Here is a 19,923-nt window from a genome sequence, read left to right as displayed (position 1 = left end):
CACTGCATGCCAGACATGCAGAGGCTGAAGTCACCCACGTCTATGTTAATAATGCCATCGCTGTCTGCATCATCATCACAGGCGTCACCCAGCCCATCCCTGTCTGCATCCTCTTGGCCAGAGTTTGGCACAAACACACAGTTATCCTGGAAAACGAATAGGAAAACACAAGCAGCACAATTTTTTTTAACACTGGGATGAACTGAATGTGAGAGAAGGTGGGGTATGTTGAAAGTAGTACCTGGATACAGTTGTTGTCTCTGCACCGAAGCTTATTATCAGGGTATGCATCAATATCTGTGTCCTTTCCACACACATAGCCATTGCCAGCCCAACCAACCCCACACTGACATACATACACACATGCAAAAAAGAGGGTCGGGGTGGGTGGTGATGACATTTTCAATACACTGTTTAGAGTGGCACAACAATAAACTTATTCATATTCATATTTATGTTTCTGTTCACAAAGTCTTACCATACAGCTAATGCTGCCGTCTCTTTCCACAACACACTCGGCATTGATGTCGCAGGGGTTTGGTTGACCGTTGGGGCAAAGTCTGGTACCATGGCAGCCTGTATTCTGGTCACCTGTGAAGCCAGCTTTACATTCTCCACAGCGGAAGGAACCCTGTGCAGAGTTCAGAGTCAGAAATGTGAAAAAACAATACACTGAAAGCATGCACCATGCAGATCCCGTGTTCTTACAGCTGTGTTGTAGCAGTGTGAGTTGGCAGTGCAACCTCCATTCTCAGGCGGACCCAGACATTCATCTATGTCTTCACACACCTGAGAGAAAGTGTGCATAAAGTACACGAAATAAAAGTTTTTGTAAGCAGTGAATCAAACGGAATTACTCTTATGTAGTGCATTATTTTGTTTTACCTGTTTGTGAGTCTTAGCATATGAAACTCCTACTCCATTTAACTCTGGTCCAGTGTATCCTCGGGGGCATTTCTCACAGCGGAAGCCAGGAGCAGTGTTTACGCACCGAACACCAGGAAAGCATGGATTAAACTGGCACTGAAACACAAACATATATATATATATATATATATATATATATATAATGACAAATTAAAAAGGCATGAACATTTTTTTTGTATCAAAAAAATATCGAACCGTGACACCAAAGTATCGAACCGAACCATGAATTTTGTGTATCGTTGCACCCCTAATATATATATGCACATACATATATATTAGGGGTGCAACGATACACAAAATTCACGGTTCGGTTCGATACTTTGGTGTCACGGTTCGATATTTTTTTGATACAAAAAAAATGTTCATGCCTTTTTAATTTGTCATTTATTAAAATTATAAATATATATTTTAACTCAAAAGTACAGTTTTTAAATTTAATGTTGCTGAAACAAAAGTAATTTAAAAAATAAATCTATCTCAGGGCTCTCAAAATTTCAAAATCCCTGGTAGCCCTTCGGGCAGGGACTCTTCAGTTTTTGGTAGCCCAAAATAAATATAAGTAGCCCGAATAAAAAAGAGAGCAATTTTTTGATTGATGTTTTGTTTCCTGTTTTGTTTCCTTTACAATATTATACATTAAAGTATAATATTGTAAAGGAAACAAAACATTAATCAAAAAATTGTTGAAAAACAAATTACAACATTGTATAAAAATTACAATCATCAACTCAAATACTTGGTTCTAATTGAACAGAAATTTCTATGAACTTGTAAGAACTGTGTAGGACATGAATCAGTCTGTGTCAGATCCTGAATTTGAAATTTCCGCTGAAGTCACGGGAGGCAAGTGGAACCAAGATCGAGGCCATTTGCTTTTTGAAGTTTGCAAAGACTGCTAAATTTTGCCAGTGGTAGTTCACTCTTTGCAACATAGTACGCTGTTCTAAACAGATTTTTCAGGTTTATTTTTAGTATGTTATTTGCAATTGGTGTTTGTTCTGGGAAAGATATTGCAGACTGAGCAATAATGCATTTCTTGCATTTCTCATGGGTTCTAATGCGGGCCTTTCTTAAAATGACTGGTCCCAGTAACAAAGGCGCTTGTCGACTCAGAAATCGAGAGAAAACCAACAACACACCCGGCAGAACATTATGTTATTTACATGGGTGCACATAAGTGGTCCGCATGTGCGCATTCGCTGTCAAAATAAAAGAGCGCACCAGATAAGAAGTTGCAACGCGCGTTTGCGTCCATATAAAAAGCACTGTTTTTGTCCGCTAGAGTGGGATTTTCACGGCACATTCCGCACCACATCTCTGTGCGTTCATCATTTGTTTGAAGCCAGCTCACCTCCTGCAACCACTTTTCCGAGAATACGTGCTTCTTTTGTGGTTCGGACTCCTTCTGACATTTGTTTGGAGGTAGAGGAACACCAAAGTAATTGCTTAAAGGAGCTTCTTCAACATCTTTAAGAGTTCTAAACAAATGTCTGTCCTCCTCCAGAAAATCTTATGTATGCAAACACGCGTTGCAACTTCATATCTTGTGCGCGTTTTTTTTTTGTTGTTTTTTTTGACAGCGAATGCGCACCTGCGGACCACTTATGTGCAGCCCCGGTTATATAGCTCGTCATATTGCAGCCACAGAAATTCTTTTGTCCATGAAACCATAAAGCTGCACTTTCTTTTTGCCTTATAGTCTGATTTGTCATAACTTTTCCGTTTTGTGGTAAGCTTTTCTTTGGCTGTCACTTCTTCACCCTGACCTGTCTTATTTGGCTCAGCAGAACTGAAATATATATCCTGCTACTTTTACACACACACGGTCAGCGATTCTCTGCGTGATCAACCTCTCATATGTTTAAGCTTGCTGCGGGAGATTTCACTTGTCATGTTTGCATAGTAAGCTAACGATTGATAAGACGATGTCAGAGGAATTGGTGCGCAAATTATCATCACTCACCAATCAGTGCTGTCGCTCTCTATACACAGTTTGCGCGATTGCAAAGTGAAAGCAAAAAACAAGCGCAAATTCAAACGCGATTTCAATATGTCACATATTGACAGTGGCTCACCGATGCCAATGACATAATTACCCAGCTACATTTCCGAAAGAATGCAAAAGCATTGACATATATTTTCTTCCTACAATAGCCCAACGGGCAGGGCAGCGATAGATTTTGGTAGCCCGACTGGAAAAAATCGCTAGCGATTTCGTGAGCCCTGTATCTGATTGAGGAATCACTCATCTTTGGAAAAGAGAGTTTATTACAGAGAAATGGCTCTTTCCAAAATAAAAGCTATACTATCCGCTTCTTCTGGGCTATATTCTCAGCAGCATATTGTAGCGGGTCAGGGCTGTTCGGGGTTCTGTTTGTACAGTTATGTTTTGTTTATGTTGCCATAGTGACGGGTGACGCCTTCTCGCTGCGACGGTGTGTCCTTCCGGGGTCAGAGGGCGCCCTGTGTGTTGTTGTTGTTGTTGTTGCTGTGCGGTTGCCGCGCTAAGCAGTTAGCTAGCGGCAGTGTTCTTCTGCAGATGTCAATAAACGGCTGTGCTCCCTGGCTAGCTAACGGGAAGCAAGACCAAACGACACCTCCGTCTCCTCGTTGTCTGAGCTCGCCACATTGGTGTCAGAAGTGGGATGATGGTGGCACCCCATGTTCTGACCCGAGTGACTTTTCCCCCGCCGGTCGTGACCGGCCGGTGCGCCAAAAGAAGGCACCTGGACATTTGCAAAGTGAAAGCAAAGAACAAGCGCAAATTCAAACGCGATTTCAATATGTCATATTGACAGTGGCTCACCGATGCCAATGACATAATTACCCAGCTACATTTCCGAAAGAATGCAAAAGCATTGACATATATTTTTCCTTCCTACAATAGCCCGACGGGCAGGGCAGAGATAGATTTTGGTAGCCCGACTGGAAAAATCGCTAGCCCCGGGACATCGGGCTAGCGATTTTGCAAGCCCTGCGTTACAGGCATGGCCCTTTAAGGATGAAGCCTGATGGGAAACGTATTCGGGATGTGTGTAGCGGGACTACCTGGTGTGTGTGTGTGTGTGTGAAGAGAGAGAGCGGAGAAGGGGAAAAAGTAACGGTTAGCTACAGAAGAGATGAAAAGAAAATAAATAAAAGGAATATAATAACTCCCTCGACAGCCAGAGTTGTGTCGGCGATGCTCGCTGTGAGTAAACTGTTTCAGCCCACTGTACGCGGTGTTCGTGCCTTAGAGAAGAAATAAAGTTCGGTGAAGCAGTTTCCTACGCCTCCTTCGATCTTTTTGCTAGCGGAGTTGACCTGTATAGTAAGCTGTTGCCGGGTGTTGTGCCAAAAAGTGATTGTCTGCCAAAAACTGATTTCCAGTGTTTCTGTGTATTTTTTATGTGTAATATCTTTACGTATGTTCGTAAATAGACTTCGGTGAACAGGGGATACAAAGGGGTTACATAAAGAATTAAAAAATTATCTGTTTTTTAAGTATCTTTACAACTTGTACTTACATTATAACCAATCCGGTCCTTTATCCCCACTTAAAATATTTTTACAGAACTATTGTAATATTTGCTGCCATTTCTGCTGTCCTGTTGGGCAACTTACTCTTACAAAATACATTTTTAATGTTAATGAGATTTTTTTTACTGCATAAATAAAGGTTATATAAAAGTCGCTGCCAAAAACTGATTGCGGCTTGTATCTTGCTACACGAATGTTGTTTGTGGCTCAAGATGACTTTATGTCATCCATAAGGGATGCATTTGACATATGTTTAACATATTATAGCCCAACAAGTTACTTATAGCACTTTAAATATGAGCAATCGCTTTTTGGCAAATACCGGAAATCAGTTTTTGGCAGACAATCACTTTTTGGCACAACACCGGCTACGAGTCAGTTACGGAACCTTCAAGTAACTGCCAGAGGTTTCCTTACTACGGTTCGGGGCCGCGGATCTGGCGCGGTAACACCTGTATCTGATTGAGGAATCACTCATCTTTGGAAAAGAGAGTTTATTACAGAGAAATGGCTCTTTCCAAAATAAAAGCTATACTATACGCTTCTTCTGGGCTATATTCTCAGCAGCATATTCTAGCGGGCCAGGGCTGTTCGGGGTTCTGTTTGTACAGTTATGTTTTGTTTATGTTGCCATAGTGACGGGTGACGCCTTCTCGCTGCGAAGGTGTGTCCTTCCGGGGTCAGAGGGCGCCCTGTGTGTTGTTGTTGTTGTTGCTGTGTGGTTGCCGCGCTGAGCAGTTAGCTAGCGGCAGTGTTCTTCTGCAGATGTCAATAAACGGCTGTGCTCCCTGGCTAGCTAACGGGAAGCAAGACCAAACGACACCTCCGTCTCCTCCTCGTTGTCTGAGCTCGCCACATTGGTGTCAGAAGTGGGATGATGGTGGCACCCCATGTTCTGACCGAGTGACTTTTCCCCCGCCAGTCGTGACTGGCCGGTGCGCCAAAAGAAGGCACCTGGACATTTGCAGGACTTTGTGTGGGGTAATTGGGTCGTCGGGGACGACTGACCCCTTAGGTGGGGGCTATGTAGTGGGTCAGGGCTGTTCGGGGTTCTGTTTGTACAGTTATGTTTTGTTTATGTTGCCATAGTGACGGGTGACGCCTTCTCGCTGCGAAGGTGTGTCCTTCCGGGGTCAGAGGGCGCCCTGTGTGTTGTTGTTGTTGCTGTGCGGTTTCCGCGCTGAGCAGTTAGCTAGCGGCAGTGTTCTTCTGCAGATGTCAATAAACGGCTGTGCTTCCTGGCTAGCTCACGGGAAGCAAGACCAAACGATACCTCCGTCTCCTCCTTGTCTGAGCTCGCCACAATATTAAACATAGCAGGTCCCCATAAGGAGAATCATGTGCTAACGGCTGTCTAAATGACTCGGGTAAAGTTTGTAGCATGCATGCTTGTTGTTTTTGTCTGCTTCCACTTGTCTTTGTACTAGGATGATGTCGGTGTAAATGTGCAGTCATATTCGTTGTGTTCCCACTAGTGCTGTCAGCGTTAATCTCGTTGAAATGATGTTAACGCCACAACACAGCAAATCTCCGTTAACGAGCTACCCCTGCGTGGGGCTAGACGGCCAACACGTTAACGAGCTAACTGTGCTAACACACTAGTTCCCACCCATGTAATTGAGCATTGCGTGGCACATCCAACATACTGTTTTACTTTAGTCCATGACGCGCTTACCTTCAGGGTCATACGTCACATGAAAACCAAAATAATTCCAAACGCCAGATCTGAATGAGGGTGGGGGAGGTTCAATTTGCCATGTTGCAAGGAGAGCTTAACTTCTGTCTCGCTAGCTTGCCCTGCGCTCTTCCTTCTGATGATCCTGTCTGTGTTGAACGCTCAGTGGATCTGCGCTCGACAGTGCAGCCTAGGCGGAGTAGTCGAACGCAGATTCACTGAGCGCTCAACACAGACAGCATCGTTAGAAGGAAAGTTGATAAAATAAATGACAAATTTTGTATTGTTCGATACATATGCGTACCGAACCGAAAGCACTGTATCGAACGGTTCAATATCGATACGAGTATCGTTGCACCCCTAATATATATATATATATATATATATATATATATATATATATATATATATATATATATAGCACTATATACACATGTATAGTGCTACTTGGACTCAGTTGTACTCAATTCATACCTCATCTACATCATCACAATACACTCCATCTCCTGTAAATCCATCAGGACAGGGGGAACACTGGAAAGACCCCGATGGGGAACGGACACACATGTCCTGTCTGAAACAGGTCCCAAGTGGGCACGGAGCCGGGGGGTCAGGCATGACAAAGTTCTGAGGCGTTGGAACAGGATGTTTGTTTGGATCGCCATTAATTCTGTCTGGAGCACACAGGCAAAGATAAAGGTTAAAAGGTCCCTTTAGTGTCTAAATACTGTAAATCAGTACATTGTTTCTGTATTGCTTACCACAGCTCAGACACTCTGTGATGATATTCCTCAGATGATGTGTCTCCTTAATCTTAGGCACAAAGACACAGAGTGTAAAACTGTTAATAAACTGTGAGCTTGGGTATTAGTGTCATCACTTTACAGCTTATCAAAGGAGGAAAACCAGATTTTTACCTTTCAATAACTTGTAAAAATGCAACTGAGACTTGATAAGGTTTTAAATGTGTTTCCGCCAAGATAAGTGTTTCCTTACATAAGCATTTCTCTCTGTAATGTGATAATAGTCTGTTATCACCTCCGGCTCTCAGTTTCATGTCTTATCGCCTAATAAATCCCTTGCTTTAGATGGTAATCTGAAACCATGCACTTCTATCTGCTGCTACGTTGAATGTGTGATTTTTGCTTTTACTCAGCTGTCTGATGCAAAGGGTTACACAAATCCTTGAAACAAGACACCTTCAGACAAAAGCAGCAGGTTTTCACAGTCTGGATTCTCACATTTCACAGCAAAAAGCTGATGTTACAATGCAAAACCAATTCTGTTGTGAATATACCCCCGTCTTTTATTTTAAATGCAGCCTATTTTACCAAACAACCTAGGAAGTCTCTTCTCTACCAGCATCCCCCAGGCATTTCATTTTATCTCAGCATCAAAGTGCATTCAGAAAAACATCCATAAAAGCAATAAACAACATCATCATTATAGATCTGCTTATTGAAGCTCTGTGTTAAAAATGCTCGGATGCCCTTTCATTTTATTTTTTTTTCTGTATTTAGCCCCTGAATCCATCCAAGTAGCTATCCATGAGAGAGAGACACAAGAACAGCATGCAGAAAAGGTTACCTGCTGGTTGAGCAGCTCCTTCATCTCAGATAACATGCTCTTCAGCTCTGTTATGGTGGCCTGATCTTGCATCATCCTGCCACCTTGCAGAGCTGTGAGGATTTTGCAAATCATAATTAGACAGTCAAAATCGCATCTGCAAGAAGAGAAATGTCCAGTGATGTGAGTCAGTGTGATGTAACTCACCCAGCAGCTGCAGAGATTCAGCTTGATCCATGGTACAGTCTTGCAGAGTGGCCACATTGTCTATGGTGTCCTCTATTACTAGCTTCAAGTCTGTCACTTCACCCTTATAGAATAAACAACAACAGAATAAACTACAGGAGCAGAGTGAGAATGTTTAATTGGAATATTAAATTCAGTTCAATTTTATTTATATAGTGCCAAATCTCAACAACAGTTGCCTCAAAGCACTTTATATTCTAATTATAATATTATAATTAATTATAATGACTAGTCGTATCATATTTCATTCTTATTTTTTTAGGGCAGAGAACCATAACCTCAGTTTTATCTGAATTTAGAAACTGAAAATTAGTGGTCACCCGGGTCTTTATGTTTTTAAGACTTGTGTGTGTGTGTGTGTTTTCTGGCTTCTTTGACAGATAGAACTGGGTGTCATCTATATAGCAGTTAAAATGTATGCTATGCCTTGTAAGGATACTGCCTAGGGAAGCATGTATGATATAAACAGAATTGTTCCTAACACAGAACCCTGTGGAACGCCATAGTTAACCTTTGTGTGTGAAGAGGAAATCATATATCTAATATCGACCCAGCATTTTAAGTTTATTATGTTTTGGGTTTATTTTTGCATTATGGAGTGTTTTGGGGTTCTCTGGTGTTTTGATTATTTACGATAAATTATACTACTGTGGTTCTGGTTTAGGGTTTTGTTCACAGGGTTTGTGTTCTCATGTTTTGTGTGGGTTTAGTTCTGTGTCTGGTCTGCGTCTTTGCGTAGTGATGTCTTGTTCCTGTTTTATTGTGAAGGTCTGCGTCTCATGTGGGTGTGTTCAGTTTACCTCCCTTGTCTCGTCTCATTAATTACTCCCAGCTGTGTCCCCCACCTGTGTGTAATCTCCCTGAGTCTTCTGCTGTAGTAGTTGCTGGCTCGTCTGTGTTTCTACCATGTTCCAGTCGTGTGGTCTCCCTGCTGTCACCATCGTCTAGCTTCCTTCATGTTCAGTAGTTAGTTGTTCCCAGTATAGTTTAGTTCATTCTCCGTTTGTCTATTTTTATTTTGTGTTTAATAAACCACCTTCACACCTTTACAAGAGCCTGCGTTTGAATCCTCCTTTATTACTTCCACACGGCTCATCTTACTTGCCGTGGCAGAGATAAAAGGAAGGTTTGCGATTGGCCTATAATTAGCTAAGATAACTAAGTGAAGTGATTTTTTTTAAGTAACTGTTTAATTACTGCCAGCTTGATGCCCTGTGGTACAGAGCTGATTAATAGAGATAGGGTGATCGTATTTAAGATTGAAGCATTAATTAATGGTAGGACTTCTTTGAGCACTCTTGTAGGAACGGGGTCTAAAGGACATGTTGATGATTTGGAGTAAGTAATTACTGGCATTGACCCAAAAAGATCAGAGGGAAAAACTCTAAATAAATATCAATAGTATTGAAAGCAGCTGTATGTAATGATACATCTGTGAGATGGTTGCGAGTAATTTTTTTCTCTAATTATTAAAATGTTATTTTTAAAGAAATTCATGAAGTCATTACTGGTTACAGTTACAATACAACCGAATATTCAGTTCAACAGAGCTCTGACTCTTTGTCAGCCGGGCTGAAGAGAAGCATGGGGTTATTTCTTATTCAAAATAATATACTCAAAATGAGATCTTGAAACGTCACTGTTTTTGTTTCCATGCACCATATCGTCAGTACTTTTTTTTTTCTTTCTCAGCTACAAACTTCTCATTCACCTGTCCTCTTGACTGCAGCGTCCTGAGTGCCACCTTGTTGGGACCTTGTGGAAGTGACCCAAACGCGGCTGGCACACCATCCAAAGTGTGAGCCAGCCTGCAGTCTACATAGATGTGAACACGACCAGGGCCACGCTGTAGACCGCTGGCATGGAGCATCACGTGGTGCTCTTGTCCATCTGCCAGGGATGCATGGTTGAAACTGGTTGTACCATATCTGCCATCAGTCTTCTGGTAACGAACAGTCACTGCAGATATAGAGATGCTTGAATGAAAGCTGTAAAGAAGCTAAAACAAAGACTAGAGTGGCCTGCATTTGCCACAGGCTCCTCAGTATGTGTCAGTGTTCACCTTTGCTCAGTTTGGCTTGCATGGTGAGGTCAAGGTATTTAGTGTTGTCTGTGGGGTTGATGACACTGAAGAGAGAGGTGGGTGCCTTGCTGTGGAGCCTAAAGGACGAAAGCAGGAAAGCCTCATCTCTTCCTTTGTTCTTCAAGCTTCCTTGGAGCAAGTCTGGCAGACAGTCTGGTGACACCAGCAGGTCGTAGACTAACACAGGAAGGAGAACACTGGATTAGCACTATACCACGATTGTGAGAAGAAATCTTAAGAGAAAAGACATATTTTTAAAACAAAGCAAATGACGAGTTCATCTAAGTATTTTCAGTATTTTGTCTTATTGGCTGCAACTCCCAGCACACTTTGTTTTGCTGCTGCTGAGTCAGTGCACTGTGGTGTTTTATTATGTGTCACGGTGTACTTGTGTATGTGTGTTTGCGCGTGTGCACATGTGTGCATTCATGTCAGCACCCTGCTGTGTGTTTTTATGGTGTGGTAGACGGGAGCTGCAGAAAGGTCCAGCAGTAAACTTTTTCCATTGGAACAAACCCGCTGCCTCACACTCACGCACACAAACACCCACTCACACACTTTCACATTGCCATTAGTGGAATTTCAGTAATAATACAAAGTGACTAGAAATTGCACGGAAAGATCTGCATGTAGATTCCAGGAAAATCAAAGATTTGCAAATGCAGTTCTCAGATGACGGTTAGTGTCCTTCTACCACCTTATTTAGGTCAGACTGTTCTGGATCCTGGACATAAAACTCTACAACCACAAAAAAGCCAACCTAATTTCCAGCAATCATCATCACCAAAGCTACCCCCTCCCTCCCTTTTTTTGTGCAACTCACTTTCAAACAAAAGCTTTTTAGGAATATATCAGCAGAAAAGATTAAGTTTAACATATAAAGAACACAGAAACAAAATATGTCATGCTTTGCAGAAGGGCATGCACAGCGAGATGCCGCCAGCACTTACCAACACCTTGAGCTGTGACAGTGAGCACCAGATGCTGCAGCAGCAGGGACAGAGCTGCCGCTCTGACGCACATACCAATCATCAGCGCTTCAAAGGGGGGGCACACCTCAAAAGAAGTCCTGTTTCTGAACTGTCCTCCTGAAGATCAATAAGCTGATCTCACACAGGCTGAAAATAAAAACTCCAGATCTTGAACCAAAATCTCAGCAGAGGTGAGATGGTCTTGTGTCCACAGCCACAGCCTTTAAAGCAAAGGGGAGTGTCCGCTACTGTTACGAAAGTGGCACAGTGAAGAGACCATTTTAATAGTCTGGGCGGGGGAGTGTCCCCTTGCTAGATCAATTATGATTAAATAATTTGTAAACAAGAAATGTAAAACTAAAAAAGGGAATTGGAAAGTTGTTTGATTCTGAAAATGACTGTCAGACTTTTTCTCTCCACATACTATACGAGCTAAATGTGTGTGGGATTTATGTATTTATGACCCATTTTTTTATTTAGAGTCATGCTACATTGGGGGATTTGTAATAAAGTAGCTGAAAAGTGCTCTAAATCACACTGTATAGAGACAGCCAACCAGATGCCTGTGAAGCTCAAGGGAGGAACATTTTGGTTCCAGCTGGCTGTTGTTATATTTTCACAAACATCATGAATGTGTGCCATAAACGAGGATCCGATGCCCTGGCTCATCCTCAGTAAGCCAGCTGAACTGCATAAATCTACAGCAGATGTTTTTAATTTTAAACTGATTTAATGTAACGGGTTCTTTGTACCTCTGCGAAGCTTCTTTTGAGAAGGAGAATGCAGGAAAGGAGGAGCAGAGAGGGCGAGGCTCGGGGCAGTTTTCAGTCCTGGAAACATTTGATGATAGATGTCTGGTGCTCGTCTTAATGCTTTCTCCTTTAACTAACCTCAAGTACATTTCAACATCTCAGCTGCTGGTTCGAGCCAGTGAGAGACATTTACCATCCCTCGGTGCGTTATTGCGGTACATCTGCCTGTGTCTGGCTGCTTGGCCTTTGAACAAACACCTGGCAGTCTTTAACAGTCTGCCTATCAGCTCTTGGACAGACGTTTTGCTCTGGCGGGTAAAAATAATAATCAATAAAATAACACTGAAATGGAAATTACTACTTTACATGGAAATCTAAATATGAAACGATTGCTTGTTCCATTGCTGCTGTTTAATAAATCAGTGTTTCGTGACAGATTGCTGTTTTAAATGTATGAAACTAGAGAACATTAAAGAGAAACTGAGTGATATGACTTTTTCAGCATGTCATTTCTGGCTCTGAAGTATTGCCATAATAGCAGCATAAAACACTGGAGAAACATTAACCACATGACTTAGTTGCTGATCAAAGAGTTTAATTACAATTAACATTTATTCACTGAGTATTTGCTTTTCTTGCTAACCTCATCACCATAGCTCCAAATTTGCCTGGAAGTATCTAAGGAGCAAGGCAGGGAACAAATAAAGGATAAATTAAGAACTACTGTAGCTGCTGTATAATATACACTCACTGTCCACTTGCTAGAAGGTGGTTGGACCCCATTTTGCCTTCACCAGCATTAATCCTTTGTGGCATAGATTGAAAAAGCTTCTGGAAACATTACTGAGAGATTTTGGTCCATATTGATATGATAGCATCACACAGTTGCTGCAAATATCGAATGTGACTCTCCCAAACCATGACATCCCAAAGATGCTTTACTGGATTGAGAGCTGTTTGAGTACACTGAACTCACTATCATGCTGAAGAACTGAGATGATTTGAGTTTTGTGACATGGCTTGTTATCCTGCTGGAAGCAGCCATCTGACAATGGGCACACTGATCAGCAACAATACTCAGGTAGGCTGTGGCGTTTAAACGATACTCAGTAAGTACCAGGAACCATCTGTGTGTGCCAAATATCTAAATATTTGCAACACTATTACACCACCACCAGGAGTCTGAACAGTTGATCCAAGGCAGGATGGATCCGTGCTTTCATTCTGTTTACCCTTCCATCCGAATGTGTCAGCAGTAAAGGCTCATCAGACCTGGCAACCTGTTTTTCCCTGTACAATCTTGGTGAGCCCATGTGAACTGTGGCCTCAGTTTCCTGTTCTTAGCTGACAGATGAGGTATCTGGTGAAGCCCACCTGCCTTAAGGCTTCAAAGTACTATGTCTTAAAAATGCTCTTCTGCATACCTCGCTGATAAAAAAATAAAAATAAATTATTGGCTTCACTGTTACTGTTTCCTCCCTGTCAGCTCAAATCAGTGTGGTCATTCTCCTCTCACACCAACCAGGTAATTTCACCCAGAGCACTGCTGCTCACTTCCTTTTGGACCATTCTCTGTAAACCCCAGAGATGGTTGTGTGGGGGAAAATAAATGACAGCATGTCTGCCACCAACAACCATGCAATCTCCTTTCTACTTCACTCTGATAATTGGTTTGAACTTCCCCAAGCTGACTATGGTACGTGCCTAAACACATAATGCTGCTGCCATGTGACCTGCAGTCCCACAGAGACTGTTTCACACTGTGGAAGCAGCCATGAAGAAGCTGGGCCAGTATCTTTGTTTAAAATAATTTGGCTGAAAAACAACGCTTTTTTAAAAGAAAAAAAAAGAACAGTACTGAATTATGAATCAATAAATAAAAGAATTAATAATTTAAAAAAAGAGTTACAGAAAATGCTTAATATTTGTTATGTGACTTGATTTTTTCTGTTTCTTCCTTCCTTCCTTTCTTTTTTTTTTTTAAACCTGGAGGCTCTGATGTGAAAGGTACCCCGTGACGTCAGTGTCCCGTTGAATGAACCAAAACATGGCGGCTGCCATGGAGCTGAGATGCTGGGGAGGAGACTGGGGTTTGCCTTCTGTTCACACCGAGTCCCTCATAGTTCTGGTAAGCTCACAGCCTGTTTACAAACACAACACGCTCAGTGCACCTGGAGCCGCTTTTAAAACGGCACGTCACGTCTCCGGTTTGCTTTTCGTCTCCTCTCTCGTCCTTTGTGGTTAGCCTCCGTGCTAACTTACCTGCTGCAGCTTGCCTGGTAAGTTAGCCGCATCGATGTGCAGGATAGAAAATAACAGCGTGTCCAGCTGGACTTCATGTCCCAAGCACAGAGTCACGGCTGTGCTGGCTGCAGGGTTTGTCCTTCATGTGTAGCTGGCTGTCATAAGTCACTCCCATTGTTTGAAAAGCTGTGATCTCTCAAGGTCAGCTGGTTGAGCCTCGGATTTAAAAAAATATTTATATTTTCAGGTGTATTTGAAGGATTTTCGCTAAAAAGCTGTAGATGATAGCTAACCTGATAACACCGTCCGAAAATTAACAGTTTTTTGCTGCTAACATGTTATCTGTCATTGGGTGCTCTTGCCACAAGGTGACACTTTTTCTTAGTTTAAATGTCAGATTTTAATGGAATAATTTTGTTTCTTGACTCTGATGGCTTCAACAGCCTTACAATTTAATCGTACGAAGGAGCAGGACAGAGTGTGCCCTCTTCATTTCTTCTTGAACCTTTTACTCAATTTAAAAACAGAAGTTTTAATGTAGTTTAATGTTTTTGGAAGCAAATGTGGAATTTTTTTGTTTTGAATGCATCATTTTGTTTTGGCAAACCTTTCTTGATTTAGAAAATAATTATGTATTGATTTAGTTATGGTTTAGTTATAGTATGTTGTGATTTGCTGTTTTGTGTTTGGTGTGTTGTAGATCATTGTAAACACTGAAAGTGACTTTCTTTTACTAAAGGGTTTTTGCAGCTGGGTCTCTTCGATTCAAATCATCAAATTTGCCTAAACATTTTATGGTTCAAAGTTTGAACATGTATAATGATCAGTTTGAAACTTGTGCTTTGTGTTTCAAGATATATTTTTGTGAAAACTGGTGCGTCAACCCATTAAAAAAAAATCCGAACCAGTGTTTGAACATGAATATCTCTGTGTGAATACTGATTAGCTAAAATCTGAAAAAACTAAGCTAAAGCTGTCCTGTACACTCTCATATTTGAGAACACACTAAAAAACAACTTCACATTGCAAAAGACAACTAGTGAAAATTTCTGAATGCAATGAAGTTACATACTGCTAAATAAAACATGTATAGTATTTTTTTATTAACACTAAACTTTTAGTCACAAAATGTTATTTTGATTCCACTTTCATGATGGATTGAACAAATATGCCAAGTTGTACCGAAAAAACACCAAAAAAATCAATTGATAGTTTAATCTGAATAGAACAAAAATAGATATCTGTATCTGCCCAAGTTTTTTTTTTTAAACATGGTGGAATGACACACCTTTACAATAGTCCCCTGTAGCCCTAACCTTTGCACCTGCTGGTCTTTATTTTGATGCCTTTTTAATTTTTCTTCTAATTTTTGTTATTTTATTTACGTTTTCTCTCTTTCCCTGGAGCTGTTGAAGGTGAGCGCTGTAATCATAGTGTCCCTGTGCCAAATTAGAATTTGCAGTCGATGCCAAAGTCCTGCTTGATTGCGGCGAGCTTTCATCTGTACTACAAGACTGAGATTGTGTAAAACTTTGATTAAAGTGTCACAGTCCTGCACTGTGGCTCTAAAAAGTCTAGTACTCATCTCCCTGAAAGTAGTTGTATCCTGTAGTACTTTTGCTCTTAGATCATTTGTTCCAACATAACATTACATTTGAACTATAAGTGATATATTTTTTAAAAACCTTCCCTAACCTGTGTTTTCTTTTAGGCATACACCAAGTTTTCTGGGGCAAAAGTCGCAGTTTCTCCAATAGACTGGACATGGAAAACAATTACAGGTGGGCTGCACCCTCCCATAAACACAGTCTTACAGTTTTATGCTCTGCATGCCTTAAACAGAGAATCAGTGAACCCATAAAAGAATATATAACTGTACATATAGTTATAAAGAATGCATAATTCATGCATTCTTTTAAAATATTTGTATCTGTTCATGCATCTGTTCATGCAGCACACTTGCAAAGGTTTTGCGACTGCGTCTTGCACGGTTGTGGCACAGACTTAACAAACTCTTCCGTGTAAACGCCTGCCAGAGTACTCAGAGCCATCTCTGAGGCAGTTCTTCCCACAGTTTATTTCTCAAGAGACCGCATTTTTCCTTGATAGCACGCACACACATGATTAAAGCATTACCAGCCTCCCTGTTGTGGCTGGTAAATGTAAATTACATTGAGCATGATGAACTTGATTGTCTTTAATAAGACATTAGTCAGTTGTAATACCCAACTTTAATGTGTGTTTTCTATTAATCACAGTGACTGTCCCAGAATTGGTTTGTGGCGACACTGCAGTTCAAGAACCAACACAAATTCTTAACTTTCTGAGGAAACAAGTGAGTGTGCCTGCTTCTTCGGCATGTGTCCTAAACTGTTTAGCCAAATCTATAAATCTCTACATCTATTTTTTTTTTAAACAGAGGTTTAATGCAGACTATGAGCTGACAGCCAGACAAGGAGCAGACACGATGGCCTACATCGCTCTGCTGGAGGAGAAGCTGCAACCAGCTCTGGTAAGTCTTTCCTTTTGCCGTTTCCCTGACAACATGTGGTCGTAAGCTAACAGGGTGATGTCTGCGTCCCACAGCTGCACACGTTCTGGGTCGATGCAGAAAACTACTCCAATCTAACACGGCCCTGGTTCGCCTCACGCTCGCCGTTCCCGCTGAATTTTTTCGTACCAGGACGTCTGGCCAGCGGCGCCCTCTCCCGCATCCTTCTAACCACAGGAGAGGCACCGCTGCACAGAATCTCTGAGGTGGAGGGAAAGGTAAATGCCGCTCTGTACCGATGCATCGCTTAGACACAGTTTAAACTTCGCCTGGAGTGAGATTCTGTTTTTTCAGAAATGTAAATGTGTCTCTCTCTCTGTGTCCTGTAGATCTACAGTGATGCTAAAGAGTGCCTGAACTTGCTCTCCTACAGACTGGGAACAGCTAACTTCTTCTTTGGCAACTCGTGAGTTCTCCAGTGTTTGCATACTTTTTGTGTTTAGTTAGAGAAGCTTTCATACACTCCACAGTTAGACTGCTATGGGGAAGCAGAATAGACTTAAAAAAAACCTGAAAAACTCGCATAATTCTGATTTATTTGAGAACTTTTTTATCTTTGCTTTTCCTTGGATTTCAATTCAGCTGAAAACATATTAAAAATGAATACATGGAATAAACAAAGTTCTTTATTCTTTAGTCCTTCACCTATGTAGGTTTTCTGGGTGTTTAGCTGGAGTACTCTTCACCAAGTGTTTATTGGCTGTCCTCTCTTTCTCCTCCCTTTGGGGGCTCCATGTGAGGGCTTGACTGGTGATGATCGACACTGGTTCTTGTAGCGTGCTCGATTCCTGCCCTCTCATTACTCTCTGGTAGCACGTGTCAGCATTTTAGCCCAGAATGGAGTGACCACCGGCCTGAGCTTCCACCACATGAGCCTGCAAGTGCTGATGAGGACAGATCCCATGTTAGCTCATATATAGAAGTCTGGTTACAACTTTTACTCCTTTGTGATCGCTCTTTTTAATAAAATACTTTTTTCCCATCATCCTGGCTCAAGCTGAATTAAACACTGTGTGAGTTTAAGTTTTTAGGAAGGAGAAAAACAACATCAGGAATATTTTATCACAACAAAATATTTTATTTTAAGCATCATTTTTGTTTTCCATAATTTGTCATGAAGGCGAAATTTTAAATGAAAAGTTGATTAATCTCGCAGCTCTATTTTGTGCAGGGAAAAAGTGCTTCACAGATTTTCTGATTGAGGGTTTATGAAGACCTTCTATAAGTCAAGTCCTGACATGTCTGAGTGTATGTTTCTGTACATGCGTGTGTTTGTGCTCTTAGGCCGACCAGTCTGGATGCCTTTGCGTTTGGTTTCCTGGCTCCCCTTCATAAAGCCAGTCTTCCCAGCAGCCCTCTGCAGAGCCATCTCAGACAGCTGGATAACCTTACAGGCTTCTGTGACAACATCCTCGCAGTCTACTTCAGCTCGGACCACTTTTGTAAGATTGCTGCACAAGCTGGTAATACTCTATAGTGGTTATAGCTTTTACTTTTTAAGCGCTTGAAACAACTAACATCTTTACACAGAACATCATCAGCACTTTAATTCTTCGCACATATTTCTTTCTTCTCTTTCTTCTGTTGGTTTTACTTCTGGGTGTTAAATGGTCTAACACGGCTCCTGTTCCACTCACTGTCTGCTTTCTACTTTTTCCTCTTCTTCTTCTTCTGTCTGTGCTCCCTCGCCTGATCTCTCTCCAGGTCCTCTCCCACCTGTTCAGGAAACAATGGATGCCAACCTCCAGAAACTAACTCAGCTTGTAAACAAAGAGTCCAATCTGATAGAAAAGGTGCTTCTGCTTTCCTTTTTCTCTTCTTTTGCATGGGTTCATAGTTGCTTTCTGCAGGTACCATCTCAGTCGTGTTTCTGGTGTGTTTTCATTTCTCGCTTGTGCTTGTGGGCACTAACTAAACTGTACATCCTTTTGCTGTAGATGGATGACAACCTGCGCAGCAGCCCACAGCACAAACCCCACAGACCAGAGCCCAAACCCAGTCTGTCCAGTGCAAAAAGCTCTACTCCTGCCTAACACCTGACCTTTAAATCCTGCTCCATCTCTATGAATCGCAGAGCAGCACCCTGCACACATAAGATGCTGTTCAGAACATGACTCTAAAAAACAAACAAACAAAAAATGAATGGAAGCATAACTATATAAATACAAGAGGCTATTTTAAGATAACGATGAGAGATTTTGTTTGGAAGAGAAGTGACAGTGCATGTGAGGCTTTAAAAAAGAAAAAAGAAAAAAAGAAGCGTGCATGTATGTGGTCAGCGATGGATTGCTGTGAAGTGGTGCTTGATGAGAAAGACACAGAAAGTTCAAAGAAAAAGTTCAGCAGGGAAAATCAGCAGCACAGTTTAACCTCTGAATGTGGACCACTCGGCAGATTTTCTTTGAACCTTTTCACTCTTTTTTTTCTTTCGTTTAAAGGACACCTTCGAGACCTTGGTCACTACAGTAGAGCACTTTTAAGCTAGAGCACTTAACATGTTTTACCACCAAGGATCTATTTTAAGTACCTTCCTCGTGTCCACTTTAAAATGTTCCATAAATTCTGTTCACATTTGAATGGGTGTAATGTACAGTATGTGCGCGGACATGACTATAAGAGTAACTAATTTAACTTATTTAACTTTGTTTCAGCTCCTCTGCTGTGTACAGAGTGTACAGTTGTAAATATTGTTATGAGGATAATCAATGAAATTGACTTCCTGTTTCCTCTAAAAAGGAGCAGCTTGTTCAAAATGTTGTTGCTAGACACACGAAGGTGAGAGAAGGGCCATCCATGCATTATATTTGTGTGTGACCCGAGGATCATGTTTTTTTTTTTTTTTGTTCACGATGTCATGTGGCTGTAAGAAAATACTCACTTCTGCTGTTGCTTTCGTTTTCTTTTTTCCCCGCTACCATTTTCGCTCAGTTTTGTTTCAATTTTGTGCTGCTATAATTTCCTGTGCCACAGACTGAAAGGGTTGGAAATGTCTCATTAGTTATCTTGGTTTGTTTTGTTTTTTTAAACACTATAATTTGGACCACAAAGTTAGAAATTCCCTCGATGAAGTGTTTGTACTCCGTGTGATTCCTTTATATGATTTCTCTTCACTTCAGACCTTCAAAAACTCACTTCATGGCCGCATGCCCTTGAAAGCACCGTGCTCTGAAACAGATGTGCTGGGGGGAAGGGGGGGGGGATGCTGGTCAGCCGTCTTGTAAGGACCATAAGGGAAAAGTGTGCCTTCATGACTTCTCGTGTCTTGTACAAGTGTCAACATGCTAACTGTGTCCTTCATCATTTTGATACATATATCCAAAATTATATTTGTAATGTCTGTTGCTCACAATCTGTAAGTGTCTATTAAATTACATATATGATAAAAACGG

The 19,923-nt window shown here is 41.4% G+C and overlaps 2 protein-coding genes across 5 annotated transcripts in view; one reads left to right on the top strand and one right to left on the bottom strand.

The window, feature by feature from the left end:
- Positions 1–11,255, bottom strand: part of thbs4a (thrombospondin 4a) — a 14,885-nt gene extending 3,630 nt beyond the window's left edge. The window contains exons 1-12 of the mRNA XM_085475256.1: positions 10,967–11,255; positions 9,996–10,193; positions 9,645–9,892; positions 7,895–7,997; positions 7,709–7,800; positions 6,883–6,934; positions 6,596–6,795; positions 886–1,023; positions 709–789; positions 479–631; positions 242–346; positions 39–146 (exon numbers count right to left, since the gene is read on the bottom strand). Coding sequence (XP_085331382.1) covers positions 39–146; positions 242–346; positions 479–631; positions 709–789; positions 886–1,023; positions 6,596–6,795; positions 6,883–6,934; positions 7,709–7,800; positions 7,895–7,997; positions 9,645–9,892; positions 9,996–10,193; positions 10,967–11,048 — 1,560 coding nt within the window. The 5' untranslated portion in view covers positions 11,049–11,255. The remainder of the gene's footprint in view (positions 1–38; positions 147–241; positions 347–478; positions 632–708; positions 790–885; positions 1,024–6,595; positions 6,796–6,882; positions 6,935–7,708; positions 7,801–7,894; positions 7,998–9,644; positions 9,893–9,995; positions 10,194–10,966) is intronic.
- On the top strand, positions 4,009–19,923 carry mtx3 (metaxin 3). Of its 4 annotated transcripts, none has more exons than XM_085475264.1 (10): positions 4,009–4,117; positions 13,732–13,867; positions 15,695–15,764; positions 16,242–16,318; positions 16,403–16,495; positions 16,570–16,752; positions 16,864–16,940; positions 17,819–17,976; positions 18,239–18,327; positions 18,472–19,923. In XM_085475264.1, the coding sequence occupies exons 2-10, from the start codon at positions 13,775–13,777 to the stop codon at positions 18,565–18,567; spliced, it is 936 nt and encodes a 311-aa protein (XP_085331390.1). In that variant the 5' UTR covers positions 4,009–4,117; positions 13,732–13,774; the 3' UTR covers positions 18,568–19,923. The 4 variants fall into 4 exon arrangements, with proteins under 4 accessions (XP_085331390.1, XP_085331391.1, XP_085331389.1 ...); XM_085475263.1 differs by having other exon boundaries at positions 4,010–4,117; positions 17,819–17,997; XM_085475265.1 differs by lacking the exon at positions 18,239–18,327 and having other exon boundaries at positions 17,819–17,997; positions 18,472–18,534.

The sequence above is a fragment of the Copadichromis virginalis genome, linkage group LG12, assembly GCF_057382275.1.
Source record: "Copadichromis virginalis isolate Kocher_CV1m ecotype Utaka linkage group LG12, C_Virginalis_male_GT1.1, whole genome shotgun sequence".
NCBI classification, from domain to species: domain Eukaryota; kingdom Metazoa; phylum Chordata; class Actinopteri; order Cichliformes; family Cichlidae; genus Copadichromis; species Copadichromis virginalis.
The sequence above is the reverse complement of the archived record's forward strand: the minus strand, read 5'-3'. Positions and strand labels throughout refer to the sequence as shown.